Genomic DNA, 15,196 nt, shown 5'->3' with positions numbered 1-15,196 from the left:
AGTATATGCTGATGTTTAAATCCACGAAAACCACGTATTTAAAGTTTATCAGCTACATAATTTTGTCAGGCTATTTAGTACCTTCCTTAATGAAAAAAACTCCCATGGCTACTTAAAAAGTTTTGCAAGAACTAGAGAGTTATTTCACTTTTTACTGCAGCAAATGTCATCCCTGTTTCTGCAAGTTCTCGTGTTCAAGTGACTACTAGGGCAAAGAGAAAAAGAGCCCTTTTGAGCCCATTAAATACAGGAGTTCACATTTAACAGTGAGTTTTACTTTACTGCTATTTGCCTTAAAATCACAAAAGGAATTAATGAAATACAAGTTCTATTTTGTAGCACAATTGGTAAGCATCAGTTTAAGAAACATTTACTGCACTTCACAATCTTTCTTCATACAGTGAGAACATTTCAAAACACTTTAACAGGATGTTGTTCAAGAAAGATCCCTCAAATTCTTACAATAACTGGCCTAGTAAATCAACCATTCAGAATGCACAGGAAATTTATATTTTGTTCCTAAGTTTGAGTCCAGGGTGAGCTATGACCATGACTAGAAATTCTTGTTAAAATGAAAAAAAAAAGAAAACAAAACCACTAAGTAAATGCTTAGAAAATAAATTTGTTTTCAGTGTAGAATGAATAAGCTATCTAGAACAATAGTGAGTGACCTTGATTTTAACATGCTTAAGAAAAGACAAAGAGCATCTAAAATGTTGAGATAAAACAAAATGTACCCCTGTCCTTATTTTTACATGTATTTTTCTAGCTCCTGTTTTTATTCCTTTCATTTCTTTTAGCTTTATGTCAAGCAATATATTTTTCTATTTACAGTGACAGCAAAAATAATTCATTAATTCTAATCTAACTAGAGATACATTTTACCTATAGATGCTCAGCGTGTATAACAGGTGGTTGTCATTAGTCAGGAAATTACTGAAAAATGAATCTGCACTCCTCGCCGTTATTTATGATGGAACAAATATTCTGCTGACACATAATCTGCCCCTTGCTGCAACTTCATCTAACTTGCAGTTAAGGTAAAGAAGTTCAGCATCTTTATTTCCTCTGCTTCTCCTAATGCTGAAGGACTTGCATCACTTCTAAGAAATTTTCTACCTACTGAAGCATACTGTAAGCCTGGTGCTTGAGAATTTTCCAAGTAATCCATTCTCACCTTCATATATTTCTGCTAATTTTGTTATGGGAAAAGTAGTACAAGCCAAACCAACTTCTAACTACACTATATTAGAGTTATAATATCACAAGTTTCTGATTGATCTACCTAATGGATCATAAGTCTTGCATCACTTTAATGGAGCAAAAACTGGAAAAAAAAAAAAAAAAAAAATTGCAGACAAAGGACTGAGCCAAAAAGTTATCTATAGATTATCAGCAAAGACCTGGATATGAAAGTTAAAAGAATTTTCCAGTCCAGACCAGGAGAGTGGTCTGGGAGTTCTGACCTAAACTGCGAAAGTCCTCAGCCAGGCAGCCCCGGTGATAGCACCTGACACAGCAGCACACACCTCACCAGCGTGCAGCTTGCTGCTACTAGCAGGCTGAGAGTCTGCCCAGCTATCCCTTCCCCCACTGCAAATTTCCACCTGGAATGCAGTATGTTCCAGTTCATCTAGTCCACTATTACATCTCATACATTGGCCTCTTCTAGAGGTATCAGAGGAAGGTGTAAAAATTCCCATAAATAATAATTATGGAAAAAAACCCTGCCCACAGGGAAAGGTTTTTCCTCCATAACTCGTGTCATTAGTGGTTGATTAAAGTCTTTAAGAGTGAAAGTTTATATCGCTTCTAAATGATTTTTTGCCCCATGAGGTAACTATGGCTCCAGATTATATATGAATCCTACTAATCTTTTGGCCCAAGGATAACTTCCAACAATCCGCTTCATAGATTAATTATGCATTGTATAAACAAGTACCAGATGTATCTAAGTAAAGCAAAACAAGCCACTGAAAAGAAGAAAACTGGGCTCTTCACCTCAAGTCGGTGATCCAAAATACAAAATCACAACTGCCTGCCTGTTTCCTCATTTCTAGAGTTACAAAATATTGTTTCTGAACTTAAAGGGATACCACCTAACCACTTGTAACAATTGCCAAAGACAGACGCAAACAACGTTTTAGACATCATGGGGTCTCCTTATGCTGTGTGATAACTGAGATTTGATGTTATTAAACTCTAGCTAGAATTACTCTCCCCTTATCCTACCTAAGCAATAAGATGTCTGAAGAAATCCACACACTAACCTCTTCTGGAAAATATGGCCAGCTTTTCAAGGTATAAATCTTCCTTTAGTCAAATTTGTTTCAGTCCACTGGCTTATAGTTCTCTTGTGAAAAGCAGGCAGAAGTGGGATCCAGGGCCTTCATCTAAGTTTTGTCAACTTTTGAAAACCTAGTACCCTGCCAGGCAAAAGCTGAGAGTTTCCTGAGCTCTTAGAGTAAAAGGACTGTCTGTAGAAAGAAAAGCATAAGGGACTAAGGATTTCTTATCTCCTTTCTTCTTTCCTTGCACAGCATTCTGACTCAGAGCTGGGAAAGGATACAATCTTTCTCCATGATGTAGTACTCTATTTTTTTAAGTACCAGTTGAAGGGTGAGACCTTTAACAACAGAGATATGGGCTGTTTCACTAACAAATACGAATTATTTTTTGTCCTGCACCAAAATGAAGAGGAGCCTGCATTGTCCAGAGTTGTATTTAGGGTCTTCAGCAAGAGATGAGTTGTTTTACCAATCTAGAGACACATGTTAGTAAGGAGAAAGCACATGCCATTTCCCTGTAAGTGTCATAGTTTTTAATACCTTCCCAGTCAAAAGCATAAGGAAAATAAATCTAATAAATAGAAGGTATAAGGATTGTCTGCTATGATCTTAGGAACATTTTTTATATAATCAAGTCTGGCTGGACTCCATACATAAATGCAGTGGAATCTGAATGATGGAGGTTTTAAATATTTGAAAGAGTTAAATTGTTTCCGTTCTGCTACAGTTTAATTAACATAATGTTACTCTGTAACAGAGATGAGTCTTACACATACTACTCCCTTAAACCAGATAGCAGTAACTGCTGCACCAGTGTTTGCTGGCAAAGGAAACACTGAACTGCCCCCACCAACCAACAGGGATAGGGTATTAGTTCATTGGTCTGCCTTTCTGTTTGCAAGGGGAACCATATCTTGTTACAACAAGGCACAAGTTAATTTAAGCAGTCACAATAACACAGTTGCTGCACCACATCAGACAACTGAAAAGTATTCTGCTGTTTGTTCAAAAGGCCAGAAGTAGAATAGATTTCATGGTTATTCTGTTTCTGGCAAATTTCTACCTGTGTCACAACTATAATTTTTACCACATCAGACTTCTCTGTCATAACCAAAGTATTATTACTAATAAATGGGAATAGGACATGGATTATAGGTTGGGGAAACTTCTGTTTACAAAACATGTGCATTCAGAGTTCTCAATATAAGAAAAAAAATAGCCACATCTACATGAAAAGCAAATCAACAGATTTAATCATATGTTTCCAAATGTGAACTTGGCATGAAGATTTAAAAAAAAAAAAAAAAAAAAAAAAAAAAAAAAAAAAAAAAGTTATAACTTCTTATACCACAATTCAGAGTACATAAAACAACCTCTGCATTATTGTTGGAACTGAACCTCCCACAGTGCTTAACTTTCAGTGACCTTGTCCTATGAACATCTCTTTAATATGATGCATGCTAAAAATAATACAATTATAGTAGCAAAGATGTACCTAAAATAAGAGAAGCAGTTAAGAGACATTCCTTAAGCCCTCTCTCAGATGACACAAACTGCTGTGGGAGCCTGTAAGTCCACCTGGTCAGCCAACATCAATTAAGAAGGAAAAACAACTTTAAAAAGAAACCCTTTGAATTCATGATCCAAAATAAAATTTTAGATACCAAAGAGAATTTAAGAGTGTGACAAAGTCTTATCATACCAGAAAATAATGACATAATAGTTAGTACCTCCTGGAATATAATAAAAAGTCATGAAAAGGGCTATCATTGATACAAGGGATGAGTTATTGCAAGGACACAGCGATGTCATGTCAAGCAACAAGCACCTGACCCAAATTTGTTCTCTGAAAGACTGAAGCAGCGTATCTACAGCTAGCAAGACTATGACTTCTCAGGAGATGATATTTTATAATAGCACTTTTTACATTTAATTCTGCCTTCAATAAAGGGATTCACTGGTACTATTTAAGATAGGTCTGTTTATATGTTTGTATATGCGTGCACATAACACAGTTTGGGAAAGGAAATAGCAAATAAATGTATTGTGCAACATAGATTAGAAAAGATTTTGCTTTAACCTGGCATTAACTTAAAGTATATTACAGCTGATCTTTATCTCCCTCTCTCTTTGTAAAGTTGGAGCTATTTAGTATGACTTTGGTACCAGGTAATCTACATCTACAGTATTCCTCTACACTAAATTGCAAACTATTATCCTGTATCAGGGTGATGTGTCAGGTGTCATTCATCAAGAGTGTGAAGGACAGCATGGTCTGACATTTGGAGCAATAATCCTAGTATTGTTGAGGGGAACAGTATGTTTACATTACAGAATGTCAGTTGTTTCATGTTCTTCTTCACTGCTCAGCAGTATTCACTGTTCCTTTGGGTATCTTGACTGGTGTCGGAAACAATTCAGCAAAGCATACAATAATAACAGCTACATCTCTCTCCTGTGGGTGAGGGTGGCAGAGATCTAAACACAGACTCACAGTAAACAAAAGGTAGCTATGGAGAAGATGGGGTTATTTTCTTCACAAGGATGCATGTTGACTGGATAAGAGGTGATGGACACAAGTTGATTGAAGGAAAACTCTGTGTGTAAGACAAAATTATTAATGCTGAGAGCAGTTACGTGTTAGAGTAGACTGCCCAGAGAAGTGACAGAATCTCCCTTGCTCGAAATAGCCAAGACTCAGCTTGACACGACCCTGGATAACTTCTTATAAGACCTTGCTTTCAGCAGCAGTTTGCACCCAATAACATCACTTTTCTATGCTTCCTTCATTAGCATTGCCTATAGCATATAAATTTTGCCCTAAAAGTGAGATTTGTGTTATCTTTTCAAAAGCACCTAAAAGCAGAATTTGATCCCAAGAAAATTATGTTACATATAAGAACAGGTCTGAAAGCTCTTGGCTGCACAACTTCCCTCTCCATACAACAGCTAACAGATGGAGTAGTCATATGGCCTTGAAAGACTCTATTATATACCGCATCTATCATTCCTTTAAACACCTTGGAGTTCCTTCATTGTCACAAGTCATTAATCCTTTTATTGTTGTAGATGGTACTGTGTGAATGAGTTATACTGAAGAAGTAACAAAAAGACAAGTCAAGGCACCATACAAACACATGAAGTACAATGTTAATACCATCTGCCATTTCTTTTTAATATTTTTCAAAATAAATAAATGTGTTCAGTATTCTTGGTGACCATACTGGTATGCAATGCCATTTTTATGGAAGGAGCCACCAGTACCGTGTTCCCATACAAGAAAATCCTGTCAGCACAACTAATGGATGTCAGATGAATAAGCTTAGAAGAGCAAACAAGTGCACTGTCAAAACCATGTCATCAACCTACAGGCCTATTTGTAGTGATATTATACACTCCACTGCCTTTAGTCACAGCCCAGGATAATCAGAATCCATGTTCAGAGCCATCTGATCTTGCAAAAATCGACACAACGTAGCTAATAATCCACCAGAATTCAGAAACTATACTGGATTTAAAAAGGCAGCTTTATTTTTGTGCCTTGCATTTGAGGCAGATTAAATAAATCAAAAAGGCAAGGCTATCAGGTCATTATTTGTATGTTACAGCTGTCCAGTTAGAGTTGACAGACACTCTTTGCATGCCCTGTTGACTGATTAAGAGGCAAAGTAAGTCTCTGACAGTCATAAAAGGCCTCGGGGGTGTGGGGGGGTGTGGGGGTGGGGAAAGATTGTGATGAAAAAATCAAAGGCTGATGGACTAACTCACTAGAAATAGTTGCACTTCTACACAAGCCACAGATACAAAAAAAAAAAAAAAAAAAAAAAACCACACACAGAGAAAGGAAACTGGATGAGCACATTACAGATTGAAGTGGGAATCAGAAGGAAGTGTTTGTTACTGTTCTACATCAGAAAACTGGACTGGATTTTCTGCAAGATGAAGAATAAACAAAGCAGAATGAAAGGTGAGATACTGAAGCATTCAGACTAATAATTAAATTTTTCTGTTCTCTAAGCATTTGACAAGCAGTGTTTATTTTAACTCTACATTGGAAGCTGTGTCTCAGTTTCTGAAGCCAACTGTTGCAGAACAATGAACTGAAAGTATTGCTTTTCTTCCTTGCAAGAATGTTGAATTCTTTCAAGTGAATTCTACAATGCAGAATTCAGTATTGCAGGTTATGTATAATTTTAATACAAATACAATTTCATTTGAGAGAAAATTAATCAGTAGTTTGTGACAAACTGTAGGCTCATAATAAAACTTTCATTTATACCTTTGTCATATTCATTGTTATAATCATACACGGTGTTTGTTTCATATGGTATTCCCTGTTACTAATTCAAGTTTGATCTCTGTAAATCATAAGCAGTATGTCCTTAATTTCCAAAGGTTTCAAGTAGTAACTAACTAAAATGCTTTTCATGTTGAAGTACTAAATAGTAAAAACTACTTGAGGCATCTCAAAAACAATGTTACAAAAGGATTTATTATTCTGACTTTCTTTAGTCAAAGAAAATCTAATTATTCAACATCATCTGATTATTTTTTTTTTTTTAATTTATGCTATGTGTACAAACATAGCTATAAGTGGCACTTTGTTTTATAGGTAAGATCGTTAGCAAGATATGAAAGGTAAAAACTATTATTTTTTCAGTTAAAACTAACCTGAACATCAGGGAGCAAAAGATAATTATATATACTAAATATTAAAAAGTACTCCTGTCAACTCATTTATCTTTTAAACAGCTTCTTGACAAATGTTTGCTGATTGTGTAGAAACCTGTATCTATGGGAAGTACTGCTGGCACTCAGATAAAGGAATTAAAGCAATAAGTACAAACATAGATATTTTAAAGAACAAACTTACAGAATCTGGATTGCTGAAAAAGTACTGTTAATTGTTTTTATAGCAACACCTTTGAAGCTTGTTATTCTTTTGATAGCACATGAACTTAATTATTTTTAGGTAGTACAATTAATAAAAACACAGAAAAATGTAAGTTCTACTTTCGATTCTTCTGATACAAGGTGGCTCAAAGTTGTTACTACCACAGAAGAGAAATTTTCCCGTTTAATAATTTTAGAAACTGATGCATCTCCTTCAAACATCACTGCTCTTCTGATGGCAAATCCTCCTCAAAAGCATTTGTACTTAATATAGTCATGGGAAGTATTTAATTTTAAGACCATGGAACCACTAACTCCATTCTGCATTATACAAGTACTTCAATACTATCTGTAATTTACTAATGTACTGCAAAATAAATTAACTTTCTTTATGCTATCTACACTGAAGTTTATTATGGACCTGTATATACTTTACCTGTGTTAACGATCTGTATATTGCCAAAAGACAAACACTTAGAACTAATTTTAAATCTTTCTTCACTTGTGATACAGGTAACTGCCTTTTGGCTTGGAGTGTCCTCTTGTTCATATATGCAGCTCATGGATGTCCCAACAAATGCCTATGCTATACATCTTCAAAGACTGCAGACTGCAAGAATAGAGGATTTACTGAAATTCCTTCCCATTTACCTCCTGAAATTCAGATACTACAACTGCAGAATAACCGTATTTGGAGAATCAACCAAAATGCATTTACTGGAACACCATTGCTCAAAATCTTAGACTTGTCTAATAATTCTCTCTCAAGTTTGGCATCAGGTGCTTTCCAAAAATTACGGTATCTACAGGTTTTAAACCTAACCAGAAATTTGATTCATTATATAGAAAACAAGACTTTCAGTTTCCTCCCACACCTAAAAGAACTGGACTTGTCCTCCAACAGCATTATACGTTTGCCTGAGACTTTTGGAAATAGCACAGGGAATATAACATTGCTGTCTGTGAAGCATAACAAACTTCAGAAAATGGAAAGAGTTCTGCTGGAGTCTCTTCCAAATCTGAAAGTGGTTCTTTTCAAAGATAATCCCTGGCAATGTAACTGTAATGTCTTTGGCCTGAAACTGTGGTTGGAGAGCTTTTTGTACAGAGGTAAGGAATTCTTCTCATTACATACAGTGCACAAGACACTTAAGCAGCATCTAACGGATCCTTACTATTATGGCTTAACAATTTACCCCACACCATAGATCATCCCCTCAAATAAGCACACTAAAATATATTATGCATAGGTCAGAATATAGGTGCTTTCATAAACACACATGGTAAACTAGAAGCATAGAGGACCTTTATATTAGCACAAAGAGAAAGTATACACACACAGTCACACTGTATGTACAAAAACATTCTGGAAATACGTATGTGTAGTGTGTGTATGCATATATATCCATATCTATCTATCTGTATAAAAAGTATACTTGTGCACATACACTTGCTTTAATTTTACCAATATATTTTTGCTAGAAAACAACCTACTGTTTGAAACTTATTTGCCTGATGCATGAGGGTAAACATCAAAACAGATACTAATACCGATTTAACTTTAGAGAACTCAGGATTCTAATTCCTCTATAAAGTAGCTCTTTAATATTTTAAGAATACCTAAAAAAATATGTTACATCTTGGGTAAATTTACTCTTGTCTAGTATTGCTTCCTAATTCGTTGTTAACCAGAAGAGGTACGAAATCCACTGACAATTTCCTGACAGAAATGTGTAATACCATCACATGGGGAAAAGTAAATTTCATAAATAAAAGTACCCTCATATTTTGGTCACACCTGCTTTTAAATATATTCATCAGTTATGCTGTAGAAAAGAGAATATGATTTAATTCTAAAGGAATTAAGTATTAAAATAAATTAATTTATTTCTCCCAGGAGGTATGTTCAGACTGAGAATTCAGAACAGCAGGACAATGTGTTTTTCTCTCAATCAGGCTTTGATGCTGGCATGCGATCAAACTACTGATTACCTATCTGTATATGGAAGTGACATGGAGCATGCTGCAACACAGTGTATGTGAAGATGGTCCGTTGCCTGTGATTGAACAGATTGCCATTTTCAGGCATCAGAACCCTACAGGTCAACTGGAAAACCATACTGGCTCTGCAGGGACACAGTTAATATAGGAATAGTCCCTGGGTGAGGTAAAGCCACTGCCAGAAGTAACCTTTTAGAAAAGACAAAAGGCTAAACTCATCTCAAGGTTAAAATCTAATACTTTGGATTATTAAAATATTACAGTATCCCAGGGCTTTAATTGCATTACGCTGGAAACATTTCCTACAACAAATTTCAGCAGGGGTTCTGACTTGTCTGTGCAGAAGAATGTAACGATCCAAGATAAACATATCAGATTATCTTAATTATTCTGCCAGCAGCATAAGTATTGTAATATATTTCAAAAAAACAACATTTAGAAATTTAGTGGTGGCTTCCCATCTTTCCGAACATTGCACAGATAAATTAAGCAATATGGGAATTACAAATTCATTTTGGCAACAAGTTTTAAAGGAAGCCCAAATACTATGTTCTCTTCTATGCTTATATTTCACTAAAATTATTTGTGTGAATCACATGAAGAAAAATTAGTCACATTGCACATTACTCTTTCCCATTTCTTATATTGTATACTTACGATAAAATAGTACCGAGGCTCTAAAAATATTTCTTGCAAGTCCTAACAAAACATTGCTAAGGATGGAACATTGTCTGAAGTTGTGTCCAATGTAACTCTAAAAGATTTCAGTATGTTAGGTTGAATCCAGCTCAGGCAATTGACATTTGATGCATACTCATAAACAATTATAGAGAATGCTTCAGTTCAGGTGGGACTCCAGTCTTCTGTTCCAAGCACACATGTTTAGTTACTTAAAACCATAGAAGTATCACAGTTGCAGGATTTTGAATTTTATCTGTATCCACATTCAAACTAACACATTCAGCTGATTTTATTAGTTAATGTTTAAAAATATGCAAATATGGTTTTGGTCTTGTTGACTCCTTGACACACTACATCCCTAAAGCCACAGTGTATTGACTAATTAGAAACCTGAAGGCTACAGTCAGTGTGTGTTCCTCTCCAGGCTGAGGAACAACTGTGTGATTTACCAGGATCGAGGCTTCCTACTTCACTTTCCATTATCCTAAAAACATCCTTTGGGAGAGAGCAGAAGGTGGCTCTAAGCAATCATGAAATTTATCATTTGAGCAAGGTAACAGATTGATTAGTCTTAGCTCCTCTAGATTTCTGTGTATTTTCTTATCATGGGCCTTACTTCAAAAAATTGCTCATGTATACATACAACTTACTGAAGTCTCTCTTTGCTTCATCACAGTTAGCATATGATGTCAGAACAATGACTGTTTCATGGAATATTTCAAGCAAGTAGGAAATCTTTACTAAGTATATTGTTTTCATTTCTCTTTATAAAAAGCAGCAATGGTATGAATTTGCTGTTAACAACTCTTCTTTGTTTTCATCTATGACTTAGTTCTTACTTTTATACTACTGTTTTTTACTTTTACATCCATAAAATCATAGATAACTGAATTCTTTATTAATTGCTTCTTGTAAGTACTCTCTTATATGAGTGTTAATAACCTCACCATTGATCTAACTGGAAAAAGATCTTAGAGTTATAAATTTTCAAAAGTATAAAGTTAAAGCTGATGATAAATTTACTTCAGGCTTCTGTTAACTTTACATTAAAGTAATTCAGAAATCACCAAATCTTAAGACCATAAATCTGTTTTTTTTTCCAGGAGGAATAAGTGATGGCATTGTCTGCTCAGCACCAGGTATTCGGAAAGGAAAGGACCTCCTCAAAGTTCCCTATGAGCTGTTTGGGGCATGCCCTCTAACGTCAGCTCATGTTCATCTGGCTAACATTCACCACCATAGCTTTGAGCACAGAAGTTCTCCAAGGCATGCTCATCACAGTGAACACGGGGAAAGCAGCCGTTCCAACTGTGAACCCAAACCAAAGCCAAGGCCTGTTAGCTTGCGTCATGCAATTGCCACTGTAGTAATAACTGGAGTTGTCTGTGGAATTGTGTGTCTAATGATGTTGGCAGCTGCTGTTTATGGTTGTGCCTATGCTGCAATTACTGCTAAATACCACAGAGAACATTTGGCCCCAGTCAGACAACATGGGACTCCTGATGAAAAAGTGCCATTTGATACTTCCTTGGCATGAGTTACTTCTGTCTTTGGTTTCTTGAAAATAAAGCCCTCATTTCATTTTAAAAGTCTGGAATCTAAATAGGATTGATTTAATAGTAATAACTGCCTTTTTTTTTTTTTTTCCCCACTTTTTTTTTTAAATGTAAGTATATATTATTTGGAATATTTATTAAGATTTTATGTAGAAGAATATAAGTTTATTTATATTTTGTGTATGCATATTCTGAAGCCGCTGAGGGTGTTTGAGTTAATGAAATCTTGATGTAGCCACTTTAAAGTATTCCATTCTTCATTACTAGCTCATGCTGTAATATTAGTACAATATATGAGTTACAGTGCAGCTACAGTCAGTAGCTGACATGAGTGAGCTTTCTGCAAAGAAAAATACAAAATAGCTACAAATGACTGACTATATTTTAAGATCTTAGAATACCTGGTATGTATCCAGAAATATAATTCACAATCAGTTTTAGAACTGGCCAGTCTATACACTGCCACTGATAACTTAAACACGTGTAAAAATATTCCTAAATGTATTTTCCATCTTCTAATCTGCCCTAGAAGACAACAATTTATCATTACATCTCTTATCTAACTTAGAAAATAAGAACTACATTGTTAACTGTCACAAATCATTTTTCTAACTGCTTAGTAGGGAAGAAAGATGAGAAAATGCTGAAGAAAGAAGAAACTCTACACTGTTTCAGATATAAGCACTGAAATGAGAACATACAGCATATATGAAGAGACACTACCTGTTATCCTGCTGGCATATATGCTTGATACAGACATTTCTCAAGATTCTTATTCCCAAATCCTCACACAAGTATTCCATTTTGCAAGTATCATGACTGCAGATGCAGTTCCCATCACAGTGCTGCCCTTCAGTACGGAGGATAATATAGTTGCATGTTTACATGTTCTCACAGAGAGAACATTCAGCTGAATTCAAGGGTCCACCCTAACTTTCTGCACACTTTTGCCATCAGAGGAAATCAGAGCCAAAATCATTTGCGTAATATAAGTTTAGAACATAAAGAATATTTTGAATGTGCAGAAGTATTTTTTAAGTAATTCGTAGAAATTATTTTAAGGCAACCTACAGAGTTCAGCAATTCCCATTTACCTTTTCCAAGACCAGATACAATACATCTAGGCTATTTGTGACAAATGTCTAATTTGTTTTCTAAAACTCTCCTAAATAACTCTCTTGGTAGCTAATGCAGAAATTAACTATGCTTATAGTCTAAGAGCTTTTCTTAGCATCTATCCTAAACCTTTGGTGAAAATCTTGCCATTTTATTCCACTGGGCAAAAGACTTGAAGACAATGGCTGAGTAACAGTCTGCAACGAGGGTAAAAGAAAACTGTGTCATGGTGGTCAGAAACCTCCACTCTCCTTACAACAGACAGATTCCAAATCAAGTTCTGTAGCTATTCTAATAACAGACTCAACTGAGTAATGGACTACATGGCAGGAGTCATGTAACCCTTGCTCTTATCTACTTAGCAATAATTGCAACCTAAATATTAAAGCTCATTCCTGCATCTGTAGTTACTTTCATGTCCAGAGAAAATTAAGTGTCTCATTCTTAATCTAAATCTAGCAGACACTGAAAATGATAAATTACTGTTTGCGGGTTTTTTGGTTGGTTGGCTGGGTGGGGTTTGTTTGTTTGGTTGGTTGTTTTTTTTTTTTTTAACTGATAAGTACTTCACATTATTGTTAGAGTCTCTTCATTCTTTTCTATCCTGAACTAAATAAACCAAGCAGTTTCAAATTTTCCTGTAAGGCCACATTCTCCAAACTTTTTTTCCCTTCATTCCTCAGAATCTTTGCAGTTCTCCTACATTTTGTTTAATATGTGGTACCCTAGATTGGGCACATTAATTCAGATGAAACACAATCAGCACAGGATTTTTCGAATATTTAAATTCCGACTCTTTAAATCTGATCTCTTGACAATGTGTCTCAAAAACAAGCTTTTTTTTTTTTTTTCCTTTTAAATATTTAGTAAAGGTTAATGAATAATCTGTTTTCAGAGCTAAAGACATTTGAGTGTGTAGATCTACATTTTCTACTCTTTTATCCATTTATTGTAATAAAATTTTACACAGTAAAACATAATTTTTCAGGTAGAGAAGACCGAAGCAATACAGGATAGGATCTTACTGTCCATGGGCCAAAAAATGAGGTCCTAAGCCATCCCAAATCAGTGCTTTTCTACTGTGACAACCTAAAATAAGTACACTTGCACTCAAACTGCAGATCCCAAGATGAAAGCTAATAAACCTCTGACCTCCAGAGAGATTTCACCCTCAGTGTTTCTAATAGGCTCAGTTACAGCAATGCAGATTTCATCACAAATAAGTTCACACTTCTGATATCTTCAAGCAAAGAAAATACAAGCACTGACTTAATATTTACTAGTTAGGAATAACCAGAACATCCTCCTAGTCCTTAAAAAACAGTCTATCAATAAAAACCTTTCAGGCTTTCCTTACTGTTTTACAGTATTACTGATATCGAGTTCTGACAAAAAGCAAAGTATTTCATATTTCCATTAGTTCACTCTGCTATGGGAGTAGAGCAAGTCAAGCCATGCAAAATCTGACTTATACTTTCCAACTTGCTGTTTGCTAAAGAAAGAAAGAAAGAAAAAAAAAAAAAACACCAACAAAAATCCTGGATAAATTTTTCATTCGATGTTTAAAAGACTATATATAATATTTACAATTGTGTTTGCAATTAATAAATTCCAGTTATCTATGATGATAAGCTAATAGCAGACATTTAACAAAGTATTGATTCAATTGTTTAAATGAATGTACACAAAATTATTTATTTTTCAGTAGATGAAACAGAATGCTCGACTAATGAAAAACAGATAAAAGGCACAATTTGTTGTCCATAACAATTACTAACTACAAATGAAATATTAGATCTAGGGATTCCCCGCCGAATTGCCCTTAATTTGTAAAGCTTAGCAATGGACATCTGCTGCTGAAATAAGTTGTCTGCACAGATTTATTTTTCAGATAAAGGTTCCTGAGAAACCTTTGTTGTTTTACCAGCAGTCTCGTGAGCAGTATTATAGTGAGCACAGTATTTTTTTCTAATCTCTGTAAAAAGCACTCTTCCCCTCAAAGTCAACAAAATCAGGACACACTACTCTGAAAGGTATTCGCAAAGACAGTGAAAGTACACATATTGCTGTATTCTTGTCTTTCATACAGAGGCTCACCTTATTACATTTTTTTTCAGAAAAAGAGGCTTTGAAAATTTCATTTTAGAACAGACTACAAACAACAATACACTAATGTTCTTTACGGAAAATGTCCTTAGTATCTATACTGAAAGAAGCAACGCTTACACTGAAACATACTTGCTTGCCATATGTGTCTTTCCATTCAGACCTTGCAAACTCAATCAAAATTCAGCTTCATTATTCCCTAGTAATATAGTGTCCAAACAAAATCAGGATCCCTCTTCTTGAATATCAAAGTAGAACATTTAGTGACATTATACATAGCTTATCTATCATTAACAAAAAAATACCAACTGTTGCCTACTAATAACCATCTATCTTTGCTGGCCAGAAGACAAAGACACACAGGCTTTAGTTAAGCATCCAGAAAGTATGCCTACTTTTGTAACATTGATCTTTGAACTTGGCTGAAAATGGCATAATAATCATAAGAGAGTCTTGGTACTTCCTGTGTTTATATTACCTGAAATGTGACTATATGCTCCCCAGATGAGACAGGCAACAACATCAATCATCTGGATGGGGCAGTAAGCCACAACA

At 35.1% G+C, this 15,196-nt stretch overlaps 2 protein-coding genes across 6 annotated transcripts in view; one reads left to right on the top strand and one right to left on the bottom strand.

Annotated features, from left to right (window-relative positions):
• CACNA2D3 (calcium voltage-gated channel auxiliary subunit alpha2delta 3) overlaps window positions 1-15,196 on the bottom strand; it is a 467,172-nt gene that overhangs the window by 64,088 nt on the left and 387,888 nt on the right. The window lies entirely within an intron of this gene.
• Window positions 6,029-13,268, top strand: LRTM1 (leucine rich repeats and transmembrane domains 1). Its single transcript, XM_009970841.3, has 3 exons — window positions 6,029-6,255; window positions 7,695-8,291; window positions 10,967-13,268. The coding sequence occupies exons 1-3, from the start codon at window positions 6,141-6,143 to the stop codon at window positions 11,398-11,400; spliced, it is 1,146 nt and encodes a 381-aa protein (XP_009969143.2). The 5' UTR covers window positions 6,029-6,140; the 3' UTR covers window positions 11,401-13,268.

The sequence above is a fragment of the Tyto alba genome, unplaced genomic scaffold (genome assembly GCF_018691265.1).
Source record: "Tyto alba isolate M040663 unplaced genomic scaffold, T.alba_DEE_v4.0 Super-Scaffold_3, whole genome shotgun sequence".
In the NCBI taxonomy this organism is placed as follows: domain Eukaryota; kingdom Metazoa; phylum Chordata; class Aves; order Strigiformes; family Tytonidae; genus Tyto; species Tyto alba.
The sequence above is the reverse complement of the archived record's forward strand: the minus strand, read 5'-3'. Positions and strand labels throughout refer to the sequence as shown.